General features: G+C 42.8%; 1 protein-coding gene and 1 long non-coding RNA gene across 2 annotated transcripts; one reads left to right on the forward strand and one right to left on the reverse strand.

Annotated features, from left to right (window-relative positions):
• Nucleotides 1-345: 345 nt before the first annotated feature.
• LOC118974256 (uncharacterized) lies at nucleotides 346-3,972 on the reverse strand. Its single transcript, XR_005063831.1, has 2 exons — nucleotides 3,835-3,972; nucleotides 346-650 (listed from the first exon to the last, which is right to left on the reverse strand). It is a non-coding gene; the product is annotated as an uncharacterized LOC118974256 (long non-coding RNA).
• Nucleotides 3,973-9,778: 5,806 nt separating this feature from the next.
• Nucleotides 9,779-16,034, forward strand: SPATA45 (spermatogenesis associated 45). The gene is made up of 2 exons (XM_037027651.1): nucleotides 9,779-10,087; nucleotides 15,911-16,034. Exons 1-2 carry the CDS (start codon nucleotides 9,811-9,813, stop codon nucleotides 15,928-15,930), a joined length of 297 nt encoding a protein of 98 aa, XP_036883546.1. The 5' UTR covers nucleotides 9,779-9,810; the 3' UTR covers nucleotides 15,931-16,034.
• Nucleotides 16,035-21,555: the final 5,521 nt, after the last annotated feature.

The following is a 21,555-nucleotide window of genomic DNA, read 5'->3' on the forward strand; positions in this document are numbered from 1 at the left end:
AGATGTTTACCTTTAATTTAGATCACAGGTTAAATCATGCCCTCTCTCCCTCTGAAGTGTAATTAAACACAGCTTAAACACAATTTTACATAGTTGGCCACAATAATACCTGCCTAGAATCGTATCCTATAACCTCAGAATGTGAATAAAGTAAGACGTTGGTAAAGTGTGAAGTGCATAGCAAACCAGAGCAAGTCCAAGAACGTGAGGATTTTAGAATGTAGCCTGACATCTCTGCTGGGAGAGAAATCTTTGAGCAAGAAAAAATTGTTGGCTTAGGAGGCATTTAAACTGGGGTTTTTCTGTGACAAGTGGTCGCATCGTAAAATAATGACAATGCTACTCTTGAGCACGGCATGCATGAACTTTAATGATCTGATCTAACATACACTTTAGAAAAACTCATAACGCTTGAATTGTACGTTACGGTTTACAATATCCTCTCATCTATTTTCTGGTTTAATCCTCACACTAGCTCTGTACTGATTGGTATCGGCCCCACTTTCCTGCTAAGGACGCTGGTACAGAAATCTTCCTCCAGGCTGCAAGTGGAGAAGAAAGGGCGTGAGCATGGCCCCGATCCTCAGGTGCCAGAGTTCTGTGAGCTCAACTGGTTAGGTGTCCACGTAAGCCTTTTGCATTATCTGGGGCTTTGTTAAAAAAGAGAAAGAAAGAAAAAATATCATTTTATCCTCAGCAGCTGCCTTGCACTGGCCTCAGGAGTTGCTCTACCCCAGTGTTGTTTGAACTGGATGATCGAGTTTCTTTTGAGGGCCCTTCATGTTGTTCTTTAGGCAATGACTTTCCCTGGCATTGCACACTGCTTTCTATAATATCAATCTTTTTCCATCACTAAATTCTTCAAAGAGATAAAAAAATATGACTAATGTATTTCTAAAGGTTTTTTTAAATAGCTGGAGACTCCCTTTTCTGAGCAAACCGATAGATGATTAAAATAATTCTCCAAGTAAAATATGATGTTTTCATAAAATCAGCTGTGATTTACTAGGTATCTACCACAAACCCTTAGACTATGGCCTCCGTGGAAGCAGGTTCCCAGGTGTCACCAGGACCAGGACAGCCCCAGGCACAGAGTAGGTGCTCCCGAAATATCAGTCCGTGTAATAAATGGCTACAGGCACGATGTGAAGATCATTACATGCAGATCCCATTCACTTCTCCCTCCTTCCCCATCCCTCACTACACACACATGCACACAAGTTAATGAAATAGGTATCTCTTCCCACCTTCCGGATTAAAGTGAAAACTGATTTTAAAGAGCTTGAGTACTTTACTCAAGGACAGACGGCTGATAAGAAAATGATCTCTCTGCCTCTGAAAGGTCCCTTAACCAGGGTTCTATAAACAGAACGAAGTCGGAATGGCACGGCTAGAACATTCCGTCACCACGGTAAACTCTCAGTGGGCCAGTCCACACCAGTGGACTCCAGCTAGGCTTTGGATTGCTGTACGTTAAAGGTAACTTAAGATAATACACCAGTAGAAACAGTAATACATTTTTCTATGTACATTAGTTCCCCCTTATTTGTGCTTTCACTTTTGTGGTTTTGGTTCACTCAGGATCAGCCATGGTCTAAAAGATTAAATAAAAAATTTCAGAGTCGGAGGATACATTCACATAAATTCTACTACTGTGTAGTGTTATGATTGATCTATTTTAATAGCTATTGTTGTTACTCTCTTATTGGGCCTAATTTATAAATTAAATTTTATCGTAGGTATGTATGTATAGGGAAAAAACAAAATATGCATAGGGTTCAGTACTACCCAAAGTTTTGGGCATCCACGGGGGGTCCTGGAATACACCCCTCAAGGACAAGGGAAGGCTACTGTATACAACAGATTCTCATGATTGTGGTATTTATGTTCTATAAAGTTGCCCCAAATATTGAAGTGGCAAATACTAAACATTTGGTTTCCGCCAGCCTCTGGTCACACTTGTCAGCCAATCAATACATAACCTTGTTTTACTCGTGTTTCTGTTTAAAGACGCCTCGTTCGTGTTGACTGAGGTGATTCATTAACACCTCCCTTAACCAGGGTTCTCTAAATAGGGCAAAGTTGGGATGGTGCCACCTTGTTGATGCCTTAGCACCCACCTCACAGCATCGATGTAACTGGTGCTTGAACAAAGCTCCTCCAACACACACCTTCCCCACAAGACACACCACGCCCTCTCATTCTCGGGAATGCCGCATGGCGCGGCTATGCTTGGAGGGCGTCCTAAACAGTGAAATCAACACAAAGTAACAAGACGCAAAAACTGTGACGCTGAGTAGACCTGAAAAGTCCACTTGTTTGTGGTGTGGGAGCTGAAACAAGGGTGTACCTTGTTTGAACTCAGCTGGGAATGTGCCATTCGGGGGGTGGGGTGGTGGTTTGAATTTGCCACTGCTCTGAGCATGTCTGGGAACAGCCATGAAGGTGCCATGAATATTGATTTTGGGGGAACCACGAAATTTTAGTGAGTACGCAAATTGGCAAACATGGGGTCCATGAATAAGGAGGGTGTATTGTATATATGTACTTAATATTTTCAGAGTCCTTTTAAAAGCCATCTGTCAGGCACATGACTTATCTCCACTTAAGAGACTGTAAACCCGGGCAAATTTGTTATAGAAATGGACCTGTCCCTGTGTCACACACACAGAGCTCTGTTGTCACCACCTTGGAATCCTCAGTGATTTTTGAACAAGAGGCCCAGTATTTTTCGTTTGGCACTGGGCCTTATGAATTATGAAACTGGCATGGGTCACACATCAAGTAAACTGATTAATAACTCAGGGGACAAAAATATTATACATTTATCCAGTTGAACAAATTCCTTTTTTTTCACAGTACCTAATTAATATATTAACGTTGCCATTGATTGAGGACTGGTGGTAATAATCTCTCGCTATGCATTGATGTTAGTTCATCGAATCCTTAGGACACTCTTGGGTACCATTGCCATTGAACAAATAAGGAAACAGAGGCCAAAGAAGGTAACGTGGCTTAAACAGGAACCAAATCCATTTGCCTCCAACATCCATTCTCTCTCCATTAGACTCTTGCTCTGTCTAATTTTAGTTGGCTCTAGTATTCAGGTGGTTTGTAATAAGAGTTGGAATTTTTTAAAAAAGAGTTTGAATTTTGTGATCTTCCCAGTGAACTTTTAACTAAGACATCTACATTTCATTTGCAATAAAACCTATTTAATGGGCTTTTAACAAAATATAAATTAGCTCAAATTACCTTGTTTTTCATTTCTACACCCCCTATCCCCAAGAGGGGATAAATAGTACAAATATTAAAGGAAATAGAATTCAAAAGTGTAATTTCTGCCCTGGCTGGGTAGCTCAGTTGTTTACAGTGTGGTCCCAAAATACCAATGTTGTAATCAGGGTGCATGTGTGTATAAGAAGCAACCAACAAATGCAAAAATAAGTGGAACAATAAATCAATCTCTCTCTGTCTCTCTCTCTCATTTTCTCTCTGATCAGTAAGTTAAAAAAACAGTTTAGACCTAGCTGGTATGGCTCAGTGGATTGAATGCCAGTCTGTGAACCAAAAGGTTGTTGGTTCAATTCCCAGGCAGGGTACATGCCTGGGTTACAGGTCTGGACCCCAGCTGGGGGCGTGCAAGAGGCAACCAATTGCTTCTATTGCAGATCAATGTTCCTCTCCCTCTCTTTCTCCCTCCCTTCCCCTCCCTCTGAAAAGAAATAAAATCTTTAAAACAAACAAACAAAAAAGCTTAGCCCTGGTTGGTATTGGTTGGAGCATTGTGCTGTAACCAAAAGGTTGGTTTGATTCCCAGCTGGGGACACATACCTGGGTTGTGGGTCTGATCCCCAGCCCAGGTACCTACGATCCCTGGTTCAGTAGTGAAGGGCGGCAACCAGTCAATGCTTCTTTCTCACATCAATGTTTCGCTCTCTCCCTTCCTCTCTCTCTGAAAGCAATGAAAAAATGTCCTCTGTTGAGGACAAAAAAATTAATTTCTGACAAGTTAGCTTCTTTATTAAAAGTTGAGCCCTGACCGGTATAGCTCAGTGGATTGAGCACAGGCCTGCGAACTAAAGGATCGTGGTTCCATTCCCAGTCAGGGCACATGCCTGAGTTGCAGGCCAGTTCCCATCAGGAGATGCACGAGAAGCAACCATACATTGATATTTCTCTCCTTCTCTTCTTCCCTTCCCTTCTAAAGATAAATAAATAAACTCTTTAAAAAAATTAAAAAATAAAAGTTGAAATTAATGACAAAAAGGCATACTATTTATAGATCTATTTATTCATATTCTCTTGTTTTCGCTACAATGGGATAAATTGTTGGTGATTAGAATAGTTAGCTTTATTGAGGCCAGTTTAAAGATTTTATTTTATTTTTTTAAAGAATGTTTAATTTTATTTATCTTTAGAGGGGAAGGGAAGGAGAGAGGGAGAGAAATATCAATGTATGGTTGCCTCTCGTGAGTCCCCTGTTGGGAACTGGCCTGCAACCCAGGCACGTGCCCTGACTGGGAATCAAACCATGATTGTTTGGTTCTCAGGCCCGCACTCAACCCACTGAGCTACACCAGCCAGACTAAAGATTTTATTTATTTTTAGAGAGTGGAGAAGGGAGGGAGAAAGAGAGAAACACCGGTGTCAGTGAGAAACATCAATCAACCTCTCATAAGTTCCCCAACTGAGGACCTTTCCTGCAGCCCAGGCATGTGTTCTGACTGGGAATCCAAATCACGACCCCCAACAACTGAGCCGCACCAGTAAGGGTGAGGCCAGTTTAATTCTTTAGTGTTGAGTGTAAAATAGTTTTCCTTCTGTCTAATCTTGCAAGATCCAGTGTAGAAAAGGTATCTTCTCTTTTCTCTTTTCACTTGTGTAACTGCCTACTGTTGACTTAAACCACTTGAGTACAAAGGGATCCTTTGAGGGTGGGTTGTACATTTTCTTGTATATTGTGAGCAAACATTCCTGGAGTTATACCTCTAGGAAGGTCAGTTGTCAACTGCTCTGTATTGGGCTCCTGAATTATACGGAGCTCGGAACTCAAAAGTTATTATAAAACGTGCGAGGCCTAAACCCAGGGATCTTCCAGGGGAGACTGGAAACAGAAATACGAAATGAAAACTCTGTACACGGCAGCAACAGCAAAATTCAACTGCAATTCAGTGTTAAAAAATAGTTTGTTTTCTTCTTCTCATATCCTTCACCTTAAGAAACATCTTTACAGACAAAAGCTCATTTTGTTTCTGTCAAAATTCCCAGAAACAAAGTGAGTGTAAAAACGTCAGATCCTGTCTGAAATGTTGGACTAGAGGAAAATAGTTTTGCTTGTTTCTCCTACTCCTAACATTTTGGGAGCAGAGTTCAGCTCAACCCCCAGCCAGAAGCCCAGCCCAGTCAGCCCCTCTGTAGGAAGCCGAGTTCTCAGGGGAGACCAGCCTAGATCAGTCAATCCCCCGTGACGCACGAGAATAAATGCTGATTACTGCGTGATGCGGCATCATGGTGGCAATAACTGCCCAGGACAATTCTGTACTGTCTTTCAGAAAACCCAAGTCTTCCATGTGCATTTGGAAAGAGGGAGGAGAAAAAGGCCCAGATTCTCTTCTCCCTTAAAACACTTCCTTTCTGTACAGGGACAACAGTTTTCTGCAAGTATAACTACTTGTGAGATCCATTTGTTAGCCAGCAAATTTAAATACTGAAGACTGGTGGGTTCCCTGAAACGATATGTGTTTGTGTCATCTTCGTCACTTCGATGTGTTTCAGAGTGCAGTGTTCAAAGCACACAACCTAAAAAGCCTGACAATAATAGAAACTAATCAAATCAATCACGGTAAGTCCATAGGATCGATGACTACACTGTCACCAAATATTACACCTTTTATTACTAATGACATGAAAAATTTTCATGATATAATTAATGCTGGGTGAAAAGAAATCAAAAAACGCTTTTCATTGCATTCAATAAGTTATAATGCTTTAGGCGATGTCTGGGTGCTGATCCCAGTTTTATTGGAGACGGCTTTATTGGGATTTAACTGATCGACAATAAACAGCAAATATTTAAAGTATAGAGTTTGACAAGCTTTGACATATGTGTACACCCATGAAGCCATTGCCTCAATCAAGAGAGTGAACACATTCATCACCCCAGAGAGTTTACTCGGGTCCCTGGGTAATCCCAGCCTGCGGCCGGCCGCTGTCCTCAGCATCTGCCTGTTACCAGGCAACCACTGATCTGCCTTCTGTGGCCATAGGGTAGTTAGGATTTCCTAGGATTTTATATGAATGGTATAGTTCCATATATATTCTTTTTTCGTCTGGCTTTTTTTCACTCAGTATAATTATTTTGAGACGCCTCCATGTTATTGTGTGGATTAGTAACACATTCCTTGTTTATAACCGAGTGGTATCCACTGTACGGCTGTACCACCATTTTTTATCCACTCAGGTGGTGATGGACACTCGGGTTGGCAGACCTTCCAGGCTCATTAGAGAAAGCCGTGGTGATCATGGACCGGTTTTTGTGTGTCCAAACCATCTCTTCACGCACTTGTACGGAGAATTTCACTTTGGTTGGGTACACACCTAAGAGTGGACCAGGTGGTAACAACATGCGTCACTTTTTGAGAAGCTGCCAATCATCTTCTCAGGTGGCTGTACATTTCACAGTCTCAGCAGCACGGATGAGAACTCCAGTTCCTGTAGATCTTCACCAACACTTGATTTGCTCAGACTCTTAAATGTCAGCTATTCTAGTAGTCTGTAGTCGTATCTCATTGCGGTATTGACTTACACTTTCCTGATGGGAGATGATGCCGAGCATCTTTTTATGTGCTGACCTACCATCCATACAATTTATTTAGCATATTGCAAATATAATCTCTCTGTCTTGTGGCTTTTGTTGTTGCTTTTGAGGAGTCAGATTTTAGTCCAACTGTCTCTCTTTTTAAAAACAATTTTACTTATTGATTTGAGAGAGAGGAAGAGAGAGAGGGGGAAACATCAATTTGTTGTTCCCTTTATTTATGCACCCATTGGTTGATTCTCATATGTGCCCTGACCGTGGATTGAACCCACAACCTTGGTGTATTGACAAGAACTTCTAACCAACTAAGATACTAGGCCAGGTCCTAACTGCCCCTCCTTTGATTCCCTGATTGATTTTAAGATTTTCCTTTTTTCCTTTTTCTTCAAATCCATGTGTGGACTTTTAAAAAACACCCTGACTTGTTATTTGAGCTTCTTGAGTCTATGTACTGATGTCGTACATCAGTTCTGGATATTTCTCAGGTGTTTTTCTAAATCTTGCCCCTGCCTCATTCTTGTCCTTCGGACGTCCCATTCCACATAGCCTTGGCCTCCTCACTGTGTCTTCCACACAGTTCACTTCTCATGGTTTCTATCTTTTTGTCCTTCTGTGCTGCCGTCAGGATAATCGCTTCGGATAATCCTTGAGCTCTCCAATTCTCTCTTCATCCAAATCCACGTCTGCTGCTAAACCCAGACACTGAGTTTTAGATGTATTTAAAAACATTTTTTACTTCCAGAAATTTTTTTTGGTTTCTTGTTTCCTGAAGGTAGTTGAAAACTTGCTTTCTTATTTCTTTACATGTAGTGTGTATAATTGTTTTATAATCTGTCTGATGCTTCTATAGATGTCATGGGTTTGTGTATTCTGTTCTCACTTCAGGACACCTTAATTACTGGTGTGCTTGACTAGTGACCCTTGGCTGTGTGCTATTTGTCATCTTGGAAAAATTATTGGTGGAAGTCCTATAGGCCTAGTTGGATGAATTTCCTCTAGCAGAGATTTGAGGTTGCTTCTGTCAGGCACATGGATTTATTCCCAGCCAGGAAATCCCTTTAACCAAATTTTAATTTTGACATTTCTTGTAACTACCTTGGTTGTGAATCTAGGCTGAAAATGCATGCAAGATTTAGCTAGAATTTATGACTTTTCATGGAGGAATGGGGAGTGAATTTTCTCCCAGAGCTACACTCAGTGCTAAGTCAACACTCGCCTTACCGAGCTGGTGATGAAAAGTGAGTTTATATCTGGTTCACTCCTATTCTGAGAGGCTAGCCCTTTGGGTCCCAGCTTAATAGGGAGAAAGTCTTCTTTAAACTCCCCACTGTGCACGGGCTTTGGGCTTTGATTTTAGTGTCCTGTCCTCAAGGCTAGCAAACTCATTCTCTAACCCACTTTGGGATCAGAAAGTACCCTCAGGGCAAACACAGGTCCATCTCCCTCTCTGGGTTCTTGTCCTTGGTTTCTCTTCCCTTTTGGGCCAGATATTTCATTAGCTCTTATGATTTCATTATTATCACATTTAAAAATTTTTTATTAAATACTTTTGATTTTGATTGTTGCTCAAGTACAGTTGTCTGCTTTTTCCCCCCACCCCTCCCCATGGCCCGTCTTCCTCACCCCCTCCCCTGTTTCCACCCCACCTTGTTTTTGTCCCTGTGTCCTATAGTTGTTCCATAAACCCTTCACCCTTTTCCTTCTATTATCACATTAAAAATATTTTTCTCCATAATTTTTAGTAGTTTTCACTAGGAGTTTTGTCTAATAATCTAGTCTACCCTATACAGTCACTTAAATGGAAGTTATGTCCATCTGTGTAAAAATGTCAGTGTGAGATTATTTTTTCATGTCTGAGGTAGACTTTGTGTGTAGAATGGCCTATCTATAGTTTCTTGGAATTTCAATAACAGTGATTTTCTAAAATTAAAATGTTAAAAACCTTTCTGCCACCTCTGGTTTTAGTGATTCTTGTAGTCTATTTATAAATCAAGTGACTTCTGTACAAAGAACTATCACCCTTATTTTTTTTCTGAAATTCACCCAAGTGGAACAGACTGAACACCTCCAAGAAATCAGTCCAATTATAAACTCAGCTAATTCAAGGCCTTCAAATATTTTAAACTTCCTTTGTAAATTTATTCTGACTTTTAAGTACTTCAAGTGCCCGAAAAGACAAAGTTATAGTCTTAACAAGCAAAATCTTCCCAAATACTTAACTTAACCACCTTTATATATTTAACACTTTATGTTCTACTATAGTCAGTTTACTATCTTTTTCTGTACTTTTTTTTATAATTAAATTCCTTTGGATATTTATTGGGAAAGAAACAACCAAAATGTGCATTTGGTTGTCTCCAGATCAAAAGTGAAATAAGCTTTTCTATCTTATGCTTTTCTGTATTTTCTTAATTTTCTGCAATAAGTATATATTCTTTTTATAATAAGAAGAAACAACAAAACTTTCTAAAAGCAAGAATCAATGCATAATATTTAAAAACCAGCCCTGGCTGGTGTAGCTTAGTGGATTGAGCGCGGGCCTGTGAACCACATGATCACGGTTCGATTCCCAGTCAGGGCACATGTCTGGGTTGCAGGCCAGTTCCCAGCAGGTGACTCATGAGAGGCAACCATACATTGATATTTCCCTCCTTCTCTCCTTCCCTTCCCCTCTAAAGATAAATAAATAAAATCTTTAAAAAGAAACAAAATATATTCTTCTACTATATCTTTTCTTTAACCTCTTCTTTCCCCTGGAGCAACATGAATAAACAGAAAGACCTAAGCAAACAATAATAAACAATAAAGTGAGACATGAGGTGGTGGGGCGTGCACAACACTTGGGCCTATTTTGTAGGAGGAAAGAGAACAGGCTACTTAATACCTGACTGTGAACAGTAGTAGCTTCTGGACTGGGCAGGCAACTGACGCCATTTTTTTCATTTGTCTGCAGGACACGAGGAGCAGCCGATGATTAGTCTGTCAGCATAATGCCATCTCTAGACAGAACCAGTGACATAATGGTAAAAGTTAGGGCCAACAAACAGCGTCTCCTGAAGGAGATCAATGAAAAGCGTGAGTCCAACTGCTTGGTGGAAAGAAGCAATGAAGTCAGCTTATTGAGGGTTCAAAAGAGGCACTTCGAGGAGGCCTCTAAGTCCTGTCTGTACACCCAGACCAAGGAAGCTATTCCCGACAGTGGCAGGGGTTCCTGGATCAAACTGAGTGCCCTTGTTCACACAGAGAAAAGGCACTTTCCACCAAAAAGTAAGATGCTGGGGGTAGGATTCCTACCTGGTCAAGTGGGGGGAATTTGTATATAAATTTAGCGAGAATTTCTGGAGTTGGAACGGGTTCATAGGTATTGTTCTGGGATAGCTTAAAGGTGATCTGTCTGAAGTTAAAAGCATCCGTAAACTAGGCTAGTTGATGGAGGACCTAAGACCAAGGAGTCTCATTTTCTCGTGCTTACAGAATCCCAGGTGCCTCAACCAACAGGCCCTAGTTTGGGTCCTGGAGCCTGCAATCCCAGCAGGCTAAGGTGTGTCTGATGCTGACGGCCTGAGAACCGTAGTTTGGGAAAAGTTGTTACAGGTCATTATAGTAGACCACAAAAACTCAGGAGGTCTCTTATCTCACCAATTTCTGTTGTCTCTGCAAAAATTTCATGTGCAAAATTGAGATAGAATGGAAATGATTTTGATGACAAATATGAAGCAAAAGCCCCCCCAAAACGATAATAAATATGGAGGGAGGTTGGGGTAGGGAGTGTGCAGTGGTGGTATTATTTTGCAGGAGGAAGAAGACAATGGTGTTTTTCTCATTTATTTGGGGAAAAAGAGAGTATAATTATATTAAATACAACCAACAGATGATTAAGGTAGCCCTGACTGGTGTGGCTCAGTAGATTGAGCTTTGGACTGTGAACCTAAAGGTCCCCAGTTCGATTCCCAGTCAGGGCACAAGCCTAGGCTGCGGGCCAGGTCCCCAGTTGGGAGTATGTGAGAGGCGACTGATTTATGTTTCTCTCCTTCTCTTTCTCCCTCCTTTCCCCTCTCTCTGAAAATAAATAAATAAAATCTTTTAAAAAAATGATTAAGGTAGATTAAAAACGAAAGAATCACCATATTAGAGATTTAGTTTCTTTGATAAGGGGCTGTGACGTCACATTTGCCCGGTTCTCCTAGTAAGTGATGTTGAGAGGATGACAGTATGGCCTGGAACAGTGAGGGTCTCCTCTGTGTTTTACAGTTAATCTACCACAGTTCTGTATTTATTTTATATTAAAATGTAACTCTCTTACAAGGAGGAATGCCTTCGGTGTTCCTGAGGTTAAGTGTTAAGTTTGTTCTGGCTGAATTACTTGGATCGAGACGAGTTCAATCACAGCTAGCAAGTTAGTTCTCCTAAATTTGATAGTGAAAGGTAAAATCCATCTCCTACAATCAACATAGCCAACCTAGTTTACCGCTTTGCTTAAATACTCATGGTTTTCTACAAAACAGAGTCTAACAAATATAATTTCCATGACCAACGTTAATGATATCAAGGTTATAAGCCAACAGTTCTGGAACATTAAAATAAACCTTTAAATATTGCAGAAAAGCTCCTTGTTCCCTTTATGTGAACAGACTCAAGCAGAAACACAAATTTTTATGATGACGAGAATTAGAATAAATATAGACCTAATTTAAATGTTAAGGTAATTGGTACGTGAATCCATGTTCCTTCTTTAATGAGTCTGAACTAGTAGTTTTTAAAGGGTGGTCTGTGCACCCCACGGTATTCAAGTCTTTTTCAGGGGTCCATGAGGTCAAAGCTATTTTCATAATGGGGCAGGATAGTTAGATGGTAGGAGAATTATTTTTTTCTTTTTAAACATAAAATTTTAAAATATTTATTTGTTTGTTTGTTTAGAGAGAGGGGAAGGGAGGAAGACAGAGAGGGAGAGAAACATGGACCAGTCACCTCTCATATGTGCCCTGACTGGGACTGAACCCACAACCCAGGCGTGGGCCCTGGCTGGGAATCAAACTGGTGAAGTTTTGATTTGTGGGACAACGCCCAACCAACTGAGCCAGACTGATGAGGGCGTATGTTAGGAGAATTGTTTTGACAAGTGGGAAAAGGGAAGCTGAGGAAAATGGTTAGACAAATAAGGTCAGACAGACAGATCAAGCAATTTACAGGCAGCAAGCACAGGGCAAGATCTTACCTTCCCCACCAAGGACACTTGAGAGAGAATGAATAACTTACACTTCTCTCCCCCAACCAGAAACTAAATGGCTTGAATCACCCCGTCAGGGAGATAAATAACAGAGGCCCAGTTAGTGGCATCAGTGCGGGCAAACCTAAGGATGGATGAAGTCAAGGGAATAAACAACCAGAGCCCAGTTAGAGTCAAACAAATGTAAGATGCAGGCAAGGCTGGTCCCTCTGCTGGTCCCTCATTTTGGTACATCGACATGTTAAAGAGCACACCTGGAAAACCACCAAGTATCCTGCTAAAACCCGCCCCCGAGCACTGCAAAAGAACAGTAACAGCCCTCAGGACAAAGGACGCCAGCGCTGGGCGCTCTCTGGAGCATGGCCACGCCTCACGTCAGGTGTGAACTTTTCATTTTCTTTCTCCTAAACTCTCACCATCCCCAGTTTGAATAAATACACTGTTTTGTGTTTTTTTTTTGCTTTTTTGCTTTGGAGAGCCCGTTTTCAATGCTGGGGACAGTGGCAGGAGGAAGGGCTCAGGGTAGGAGAAGCAACAGGGGAGACCCCAGGCAGGGCAGCTTCGGCTCTAGAAGTGTCAAAGGAAAGAAAAGGGCCTACACGGGGCTGCTTTCGCTCACTGAAAAGTCAGAGAAAAGGGGCCTTGGAGACAGGGTCAGCGGGTTAGCTCTGAACCAGCAGCCACTGCCCACTGCTCCTCCGGGTGTAAGTCTTGTGTGTGGGGACCCTCAGAGTTTAGGACATGCGCCCTGTGGACATGCTCGCAGGAGAGACAGTGTCACCCTGGCTGGTATAGCTCAGTGGAATGAGCGAGGGCTGTGAACCAAGAAAGAGACAGAGTGCCAGTAAATACAGTCTTAAAAATCACCTGGACTTGTGTTGTAAAGTCTTTCCTACACAAAGCCGAGAACCCACACAGTACTGGCTGGGCTGGGGGAGACTCGGCCTGGTCCCCATCTGGTGGCAAGAATAATACTGAGATATTATTTGTCATTTTTACTCTCACGACCTCATGGGAGTAAAACGGGGTTTTCCAGGAGCAGCTAAGATGTGCATCGACACCACTACCCTGACCACTAATGAATCTAGACTTGTGTTCTTGAGTTTTAAATGTTTTCTTTTTTTTTTTAAGATTTTATTTATTTATTTTTAGAGGGGAAAGGAAGGAGAGAGAGAGAAAGATCAATGTATGGTTGCCTCTGGGTGTGTCCCCTGCTGGGAACTGGCCTGCAACCCAGGCATGGGCCCTGACTGGGAATCGAACCATGATCGTGTGGTTCACAGGCCCGTGCTCAATCCACTGAGCTACACCAGCCAGGGCTTGGGTTTTAAATGTTTTCTTAGTACTGATTTCTTAGTACTGAGAAAGACAGCACACATGAACAGAAGCTTAATAAGGCCCTCAGTCATTTTTAAGAGTATGATGGACCGTGAGACCAAGAAGCTTGAAAACCAACCATCGAAACAAATGGTCGGTATTTCTTTCCATCTAGGGCTGTGTATTCACAAACTTACGAACGTTTCTCCCCTGTGGTTTTCTCATTAGTCTGTACTTGAAACTCATGGTCTTTGGTTTCCACTTTAATTCTAATCAGGGATTTTTAGAAAGGGGATGTTGGGGCTTATTTTCTTTTTATTTCCACAAGAGGAAAGTACCTGGGTATTAGAAAAGGGCATTAACGTTTTTTTTTGAGTGCCTGCTTTATTCTGAATACTGTTAAGGTCTGAAAAAGTCAACAATGATACACTTCTGTTCCTAATGTGGGTTTACGTCAATTGAGGGGTAGGTGGAAGTAAAAATTGTTGGCTTTGTTACTGGAAAATAAATCTGTTATATATGGGAGGAATTGGCTTCAAGGCAGCCAAAGGCGAACTCACCCCGAAAGAGAACTTAGCCCAGTTGAAACCGGAAGTTCGGGCCTGCCACACTGCACTGAGAAGAGCTGACAGAGTACCCCCCTCCTCCAGGAGGCCAGCAGATGGAAAGAGAAACCCTCATTTGTAGAACAAGGAGATGGGACATTGCCTCTGACATTTGATGAGCATGTTACTCTAGTAGGCCCTCCATCAGTGTGCAATGCATCAGATGATAAACATCATAACTATAAAATAACCCCCTCTTCACACAAGATGGCCCTCGCCTGTGCCCTGAATGCTGAAGAACACCAGCGCTCAGCACTGGGCCCCCTTCCCACCTGCGCTCCGTAGCTTCTCAGCCCGCGCAGACTGCAGGCCTTTGACCTGTTACACGACTCAGAGTCTCATCCCCGCTCTGCCGACTCCGAATTTCTGCTTCTGCCCCGACCTTTCTCTCGAGCTCTGGGCACATCTGTCCCATTGCACATATCAGAGTGTCGTCTCTCCTTGATGTTATCTCAAAGGTGCCATTGCCCAGACAGAAAGTCCCTCCCTCCACCCCACACATACTCACCCTTGACCCCTCCTTGTCTCAGAAAATGGCCAGATGTCTAGAAGTACCTTTGACTCTCCTCTTTGTCTCACACCCCACCTCCAAGCTCTGTCAACTCTTCCATCAAAATTGGTCCTGAATCTGACCACCGGTGCCACCCAGACCCAGTCCATGATCGTCTCTCTCCCAGAGTACAGTGGGGACCTCACAACTGTCCCCTGGCCTCCACTCTGGCACCTCTCACATTTAGTTCTTCACAGGACTGCCCCAGCAGTCTTTTCAAAACGTGTATTTTACACAGCACTCAACGCTTAAAACACACCCATGGTTTCACATCACACTGAGGGTAAAATCCTCTCCTCCCGCGGGGTTATCTCTTCAGCTCCATCTCTTCTATTCCCCCTGGCCTCATCCCACTTGGCCACGAAGGTCTCCTTCCTGCTCCTGGGATGTTATCACTCTGGTTCCCACCTCAGGGGCCTAGCCCATGCTGTTCCCTCGGCTCGGAGCTCGCTCTCTCTCTCTTTTTCCCTCGCTTTATTCAGATCTTTGTTCAAAAGCCAATTCATGGAAATCACCCTATCTAAATAGACCTTCCCAACACCCTACAACCCTCACCAAGCTCTCCTTCCTTCACTCTCCCACTTATAGGTGTGAACCCCCAAAGAGGGGCAGTCTTAAAGATGCTAGCCTTAAAAACAGAAAGCCTGAGTATCTTAGCTTGGACTGCTGTTCAAAATGACCCTACGCTGGTGATTTAAACAACAAGTTCATTTCTCACAGGTCTGAGCATGGAAGTCTGAGGTCAGAGGGTCAGGTCAGGCTCTGGGTGCTTACCCTCTCTCTGGTTTATAGAGGACCGGCTGTCTTCTTGCTGTGTCCTCTCACGGGTGGAAAGAGCTCGCTAGTGCTCAGGCCCCTTCTCACAAGGGCACTACTCCCATTCGTGAGGGCTCCACCCTCACAACCTAATTCCTGCCCAAAGGCCCCACCTTCTAACACCACCACACTGGGATTCAGGGTTCGATATGGGAATCTGCGGGGGGACACAAACATTCAGTCCATTGCCCTCGGGCTCATGTTCTGGGTCTGTTTTTTTTTTTAAAGATTTTTTATTTATTTATCTTTAGAGGGGAAGGGAAGGAGAGAGGGAGAGAAATATCAATGTATGGTTGCCTCTCGTGAGTCCCCTGCTGGGAACTGGCCTGCAACCTAGGCATGTGCCCTGACTGGGAATCGAACCGCAATCCTTTGGTTCACAGGCCCGTGCTCAATCCACTCTGGGTCTGGTTTTGACTGGTCTCACACCTTTGGTCACTCAGTGTTTCTAAACCTCACTTTCTGTAACTGTGAAACGGTACTCTGCCCCTGGGGTTATTCTCTCTGCCCCTGGGGTTATTTCAAAATCTATGACATGGATTGTAAATTACATAACAAGTACTTTTTTTTTTCAGATCATGCCATATTTGGATAAAGTACATCTCCAGAGACACAAAAAATACCATCATTCTGATCCGTCTTCAGTGTCTGTCTAAACTATTTACAAATGCCAGTTATAAAGGAAGTCAAAATTATTTGCCAGATGACCAAGAAAACATTTTGTTTAGTCACAAAAAATGTATCGTATCTTCATTTGTTCTCTTTTATCAGTTAGATGTTTTAAAGAGATGATTTGAGTTATTAAAGATACTTTCAAAGGTGTATTGCCTAACATTTCATTTTATAATAGCAATGTTCTCTTTATTAATCTAAAATGTTTAGTTTGTTTGTTTCTATAAATCAGTGTTGACCAACCACACCAATCAATTGGAAAGCTAAAGTTCTCAAAATTAATAGCTTGCTTCTAAACACTTAATTGCACTAACTCTGATAGAGCTTTGATTTTGTTAATTTGAGTAAGTACACATTTGACAGAGTAATAAAGTGCCTGTAAATGGAACTTCTTGTTCCATTTTATTGCCCAGTCCCAAAGCGGGCATTGCTAGAATTACCTCGTGACCAAATCCCATTCGGCTACTGTCACCTCTGTCCGTCCTTCTTGGGTGGCGGACTAGTTTTCAGATTTGAACTTGGCTTGTGTTCCTCTTTTCAGTTTGAGTTAATAGCCTATTATTCTGCTTGGCAAGCTGAGTAGTACTTGGCCTCGAACCAGCTCCTTCTTTGCATTTGTCTTTACGCCAGGGAAATAATTCACCTTTTATTTGGTTGCCCTTCCCTCCATAGACAGCACAGATTCACAGCTAGTGCATATTAATCCTGGAAGACATATGGAGCAGTGAACTGGCCTAAAACCCTATCTCAGCTAGAACTGCACTAGGGCACAACCAGCCCTGAGGGTATATATATATATATATATAGCCAGATCCAAAGTTAATACTTCGCTTCTCAAAAATTAAAAAAAAAAATCTAGTGTCAGGAGCTACGAAGGGTTAGCCTGCCACAGTTTCATGGCCATTGACAGAAGACATGAGACTCTTGGTTCAGAGGCAAAGGACTTGATCCCTCTGAGCACAGCAAGCAGCACAAGCCTCCTGTTCTGACTGTTTCCCCACTGCGCTCCTGCCAACTGGTGTGGAGCCGGCCAGACCCAGGTCACATGCGCAGAGGTTTTGCCTCATAGCTGATGACCTCTGAGCTGAAGAGACCCAACCTCTGCCTGGATGAAGCCAGTCTCTTTATTACATGCGACAACAAACAAACCTGCCCTCTGCTCCAGCGGGAGATGTGATTTCTGTCTGTGGCTACACAAACATCCTTGAAGAGAGGTAACCTGGGACCACAGCTGTGCACACAGACACATGAGAGTCCTGTGGAGAATTATCTCCCAAAACTTAGTGGCCCACACTGAGACTCTCTAATATGGCATCATTTCTTTGGCTCCATCTAAGATGAATCCTAGGGAATAAACACATAGTAAATAAGTGTCAGGTTTTGTACAGTACAATGAACAACCTTCTAATCTCATTTCTTGATAATTCTCTCCTACCTCCTCCCTGGTGAACCTCTCTCTGGTCTTATGGAACTACTGTGGTTCTCTACTTTATTTCGTTTCCCCCTTCACCTGGCTAACTTCATTGATGGATTGATTTGAGAGAGAGAGAGAGGGAGAAAGGGAGAGGCAGAGAGAGAGAGAGAAACACCAATTTATTGTTCCACTTATTTATGCCTTCATTGGTTGATTTTTGTTATGTGCCCTGATCGGTGATTGAACCCGCAACCTTGGTGCATTGGGACAACACTCCAACTGAGTTACCCATCTAGGGCTAACTTTAGTTTAAATGCCGCCTTCTCCTGGAAGCCTTTCCTTCCTTATCCCCTTTCCCTTAGTTAGGTGTTTCTGCTTTGTCCTCCTCACTACACCTTATAACAGCCTTGGGCTAAAATGGGAAACGAAAAAGTCACAAAACTTTTGTATATTTTGGACTCCAACCCTACCTGAAATCTCATTAGGTCCAGACACCTCTCCACCCCTCTGAGGAGTGTTTCAGATCTCCTGATGCACGCGTTCCCTCGGTAAACCCAGGGGGACGGGCAGACAGGCATTTTGCCCCATTTTTGGTCTGGCTCCCTGTAGAGCTGTCTGCAGGGGGGTTCCCAAGTCAAGGCTACGAATGCCTGTGCAGGAAGGCTCCCTGTAGCATCCCTGGTACTCAGAACTAAGACTTCAGCATGGCCTGCCATTGCTGCTGAAGCTACCAACCTGCAGTGCCTCGTCCCCGAGAGGGTCTTGCAGGCCATGGTGGGGGGTAGGGGGTGCTGCTGCTGCTGCATTTCTTTGCCGGCGTGGAAGAGGGGTCCAAAGGGACAGTCCAGATAGAGTGGAAGATGAGCTCCGTCTTGTAAGGTGAGAAATTCCACAAACACAGGAAAAGTGAAGAAAAAAAAGATGTTCGCTGCAGTGTATCCTTTGGGTCGCCCCCAATGGACACATATTGCTCTTGCCATAAGGGGGTCTTTTAAAAATGTTTTCCCAACAGCGATCACCCCATCTACCATGGACTGCCAGCATCTCATCCCTGAGAATTAACTCGTTATTTTCTTGCCTGGAAAGCTATCCAGTCTCTATAACAGGTCCCAGATTTCCGACTCTTCCTCCCTCCTTTTTTAATTTTCCCTGATGGTCTCCTTGTGACAATTACTTCAGGCTATTCATTGCCTCATCAAGCCTGGTTCTTAAAGATGCGAACAACAGAGACCGAATTCGGCTAATTGAAGAAGAAAATGAATTTACTGAAATATAGTAGATAGTTCACAAAGTCTCCAGGAGGGTGGAAAAACAAAATTCATGCCACCGAACCAGAAACATAGACTCTGCTGCCACGGCCACTGGGCGCAGACCCTGCGCCTAATACTGCCAACCTCACCACGTTGCCGTACCGCCCACCCTCACCAGAATGGAGGCAGCGCGGTCCTGGCTTCCTCACGTAAGTGACTTCATTCAAAATCTAAGGCTGGCTATGGCTGGCTAGTTCAGCAGGTTGGAACATCATCCTGATTTGCCAAGGTTGCAAGTTCGATCCCTTGTCAGGGCAACACAGGAATCAACTGATAAATGCATAAATAGGCGGAACAACAAAGCAATGGTTCTCTCTCTCTCTCTCAAAGCAATAAATAAAAATTTTAAAAAATTCTAGGGTGGGTTATATTATCAGTGTTTTGGTTGCAAGAAAGACTAGAAAATAATACCTGGCATTTTCAGCTTCTTTTTTTTTAAAGAAATTAACACTCTCATTTTTAAAAATTTATTTATTTATCTTTGGAGGGGAAGGAGAGAAACATCAATGTATGGTTGCCTTTAGTGTGTCCCCTGCTGGGAGTTGGCCTGCAGGGAACCGGCCTGCAACCCAGGCATGTGCCCTGACTGGGAATCGAACCATGATCCTCTAGTTCACAGGCCCACGCTCAATCCACTGAGCTATACCAGCCAGGGCTCATTTTCAGCTTCTATAGTAGAAATGGGCTGTGTAATAAGGTGAGGTATTCACCAAAAAAAGGAATCCATATATTTGTGACGGTCAAAAAAGACAGTCAGATGTCCATTCAATCTTGAGACGCCCCCTCCTGTTTCTGTTGCTCCCCTCGGTTGTGGCCTGTTCAGTCAAGTTCAGAGTTCTTGATTTGCAATACCCTAAAGATGGCTTTGCAGGATGTTACTTAAACTAACGTAGAGATTGGAGGGGGAGGCATTGTGCTATTTAGGAAAGAGTGGAAACTTATAATTCTACATGGGTTTTACATTAGCTGTGGGAGTTTCCACACTTGCTCAGGTGACTCAGGCCTCAGAAGTGACCCACAGAGAGTCCCACAGAGGACATCAGATGTCTGGCCCTGCACGCTCTCATGTGCTGTGCACATTTCTCTAGACTTATTCTATGAAGCAGACAAATCAGGGAATGAGAAGCCACGTGCACGATTTTTAACATCTAAAGTATAAATACCACTCTGATTATTCACAAATTACAGGGATGGTCGCCAAAGGAGTCTTCACTTTTAGAGGTCTGCTTATTTTGGAGTTGGCCGGACAGAGGGGGAGCGAGGAGATCCTGCTAGGATGTTGTTGCCTGGAACCACATATTTAAACTTGTAACACTGACAATCCCTGAATTATCTAACCTCTTTCCATTCTATCTTTTTGATTGACTTTGTTATCATTAGCACAGACTTGCCCATAATTTAAAAAGGACAGTGAGATTTGCTTGTGCTTGAAAAGCCAGGCTCTGACAAGCAGACGACCATCTCTGGAAACCCTTCCTAAGTTACTCAGATCCTGTAAATGAAATGTCATTTATGTTTGATTGAAGTAGTCAATCCAAAGGATGAAAAGGGCACCTCCAGAAACTGAACTCTGGCACATGAGTGAGCAGAGACGAGCAGTGAGCACGAGCAAGCAGGAGGGAAGGTGGTAAAATGACCTCTTGGTTGCCTAAGAATGAAAGAAAAGAGCTGATATTTTCCTTTTTTATTTAAAGAATAATACAATGTCATTTGGCCCTTACTAGAATAAAAAAAGGCAAGGGTCAGAATATGAAACATTTCCTTTTAGTAAAGAAGGTCACCACCTCTGGGGTGGGAGATGGTTTTCAGCTGGGGAAGCAAATTCCTATAGAATGAAAAGATTTGTTTTTCAGATCAAAAGAGTTTATTTCTATTTTTCAGAATGTTTAACATTAGGAAGTCTTTGAATAGTTTTTAATATATTTGTAGGCTAGAGAAGCAAAACGTGTACCTAAAAAAAAAACAATAAAAAGGTATATAATAGCCAATAGCCAATATCATTACAAAGATAGAAAAATTAAATATTTGACTTCTCAGCTAGTCAGTTGAACCTACAGCTTCCATTCACTTATTTAAAGAACATGTGAGCGCACATGATATCACAAACCTTGTGTCAGGCCATGCAAAGACAAAACAAAAAAAGGCATGTTCTTGCCCTGGCTGGTGTAGCTCAGGGGGTTGAGCATGGGCTGTGAACCAAAGAATCACCGGTTCAATTCCCAGTCAGGGCAAAGGCCTGGGTTGTCAGCCAGGTCCCCAGTGGGGGCCACATGAGAAGCAATCACACATTGATATTTCTGTCCCTCTCTTTCTGCCTCCCTTCCCTTCTCTCCAAAAATAAATAAAATAAAAACTTAGCCCCCCAAAAGGTGTGTCCCCCAAAAGATGCAATCTCTGAAGGTAAAACACACACAAGGTAAACCTACTGCAAAGGAGTATGTGGTGTCATCAGACTACTTTTATGGCGCTTTTTCCTTCTTTTATTGTGGTACTTCCGACATTGCTCTGCACATATTTGTCACTTGTCCCTCTTCCTTACTAAACTGTGCTATCTTATGCCTCTCTGTAGTTTGGGGCCTAGACTGGAGGGGCTCAGTAACTGTGTAAGAAAGGAAACAAGTAAGTTGATGAATAAAAGAAAAAATGGCTACAATTTAGAGGCTGGGATCACGTCTGGCTGGGGTGATCGGGTGAGGTGAAGTCATTTCAGTCAGATGGGAAAGGATTTAAAGGGGAAAATCTGACAAAGCGAGTGTGGGCAGAGGGTAGGAAGTAGGAAAGAGCAATGAAGAGCTGGAAGCGAGCTCAGGAGCCCAGTTTTAAC

This window comes from Sturnira hondurensis, unplaced genomic scaffold (genome assembly GCF_014824575.4).
Source record: "Sturnira hondurensis isolate 20B ecotype Veracruz unplaced genomic scaffold, ASM1482457v3 Scaffold0019216, whole genome shotgun sequence".
Lineage (NCBI taxonomy): Eukaryota > Metazoa > Chordata > Mammalia > Chiroptera > Phyllostomidae > Sturnira > Sturnira hondurensis.

What these genes read in the sequence shown, in the direction of transcription:
- SPATA45 (XM_037027651.1), top strand. Translation starts at nt 9,811, where the DNA reads ATGCCATCTCTAGACAGAACCAGTGACATAATGGTAAAAGTTAGGGCC. An exon ending in AAGGCACTTTCCACCAAAAA is followed by an intron (nt 10,088 to 15,910) that starts GTAAGATGCTGG and finishes TTTTTTTTTCAG; the next exon opens with ATCATGCCATATTTGGATAA.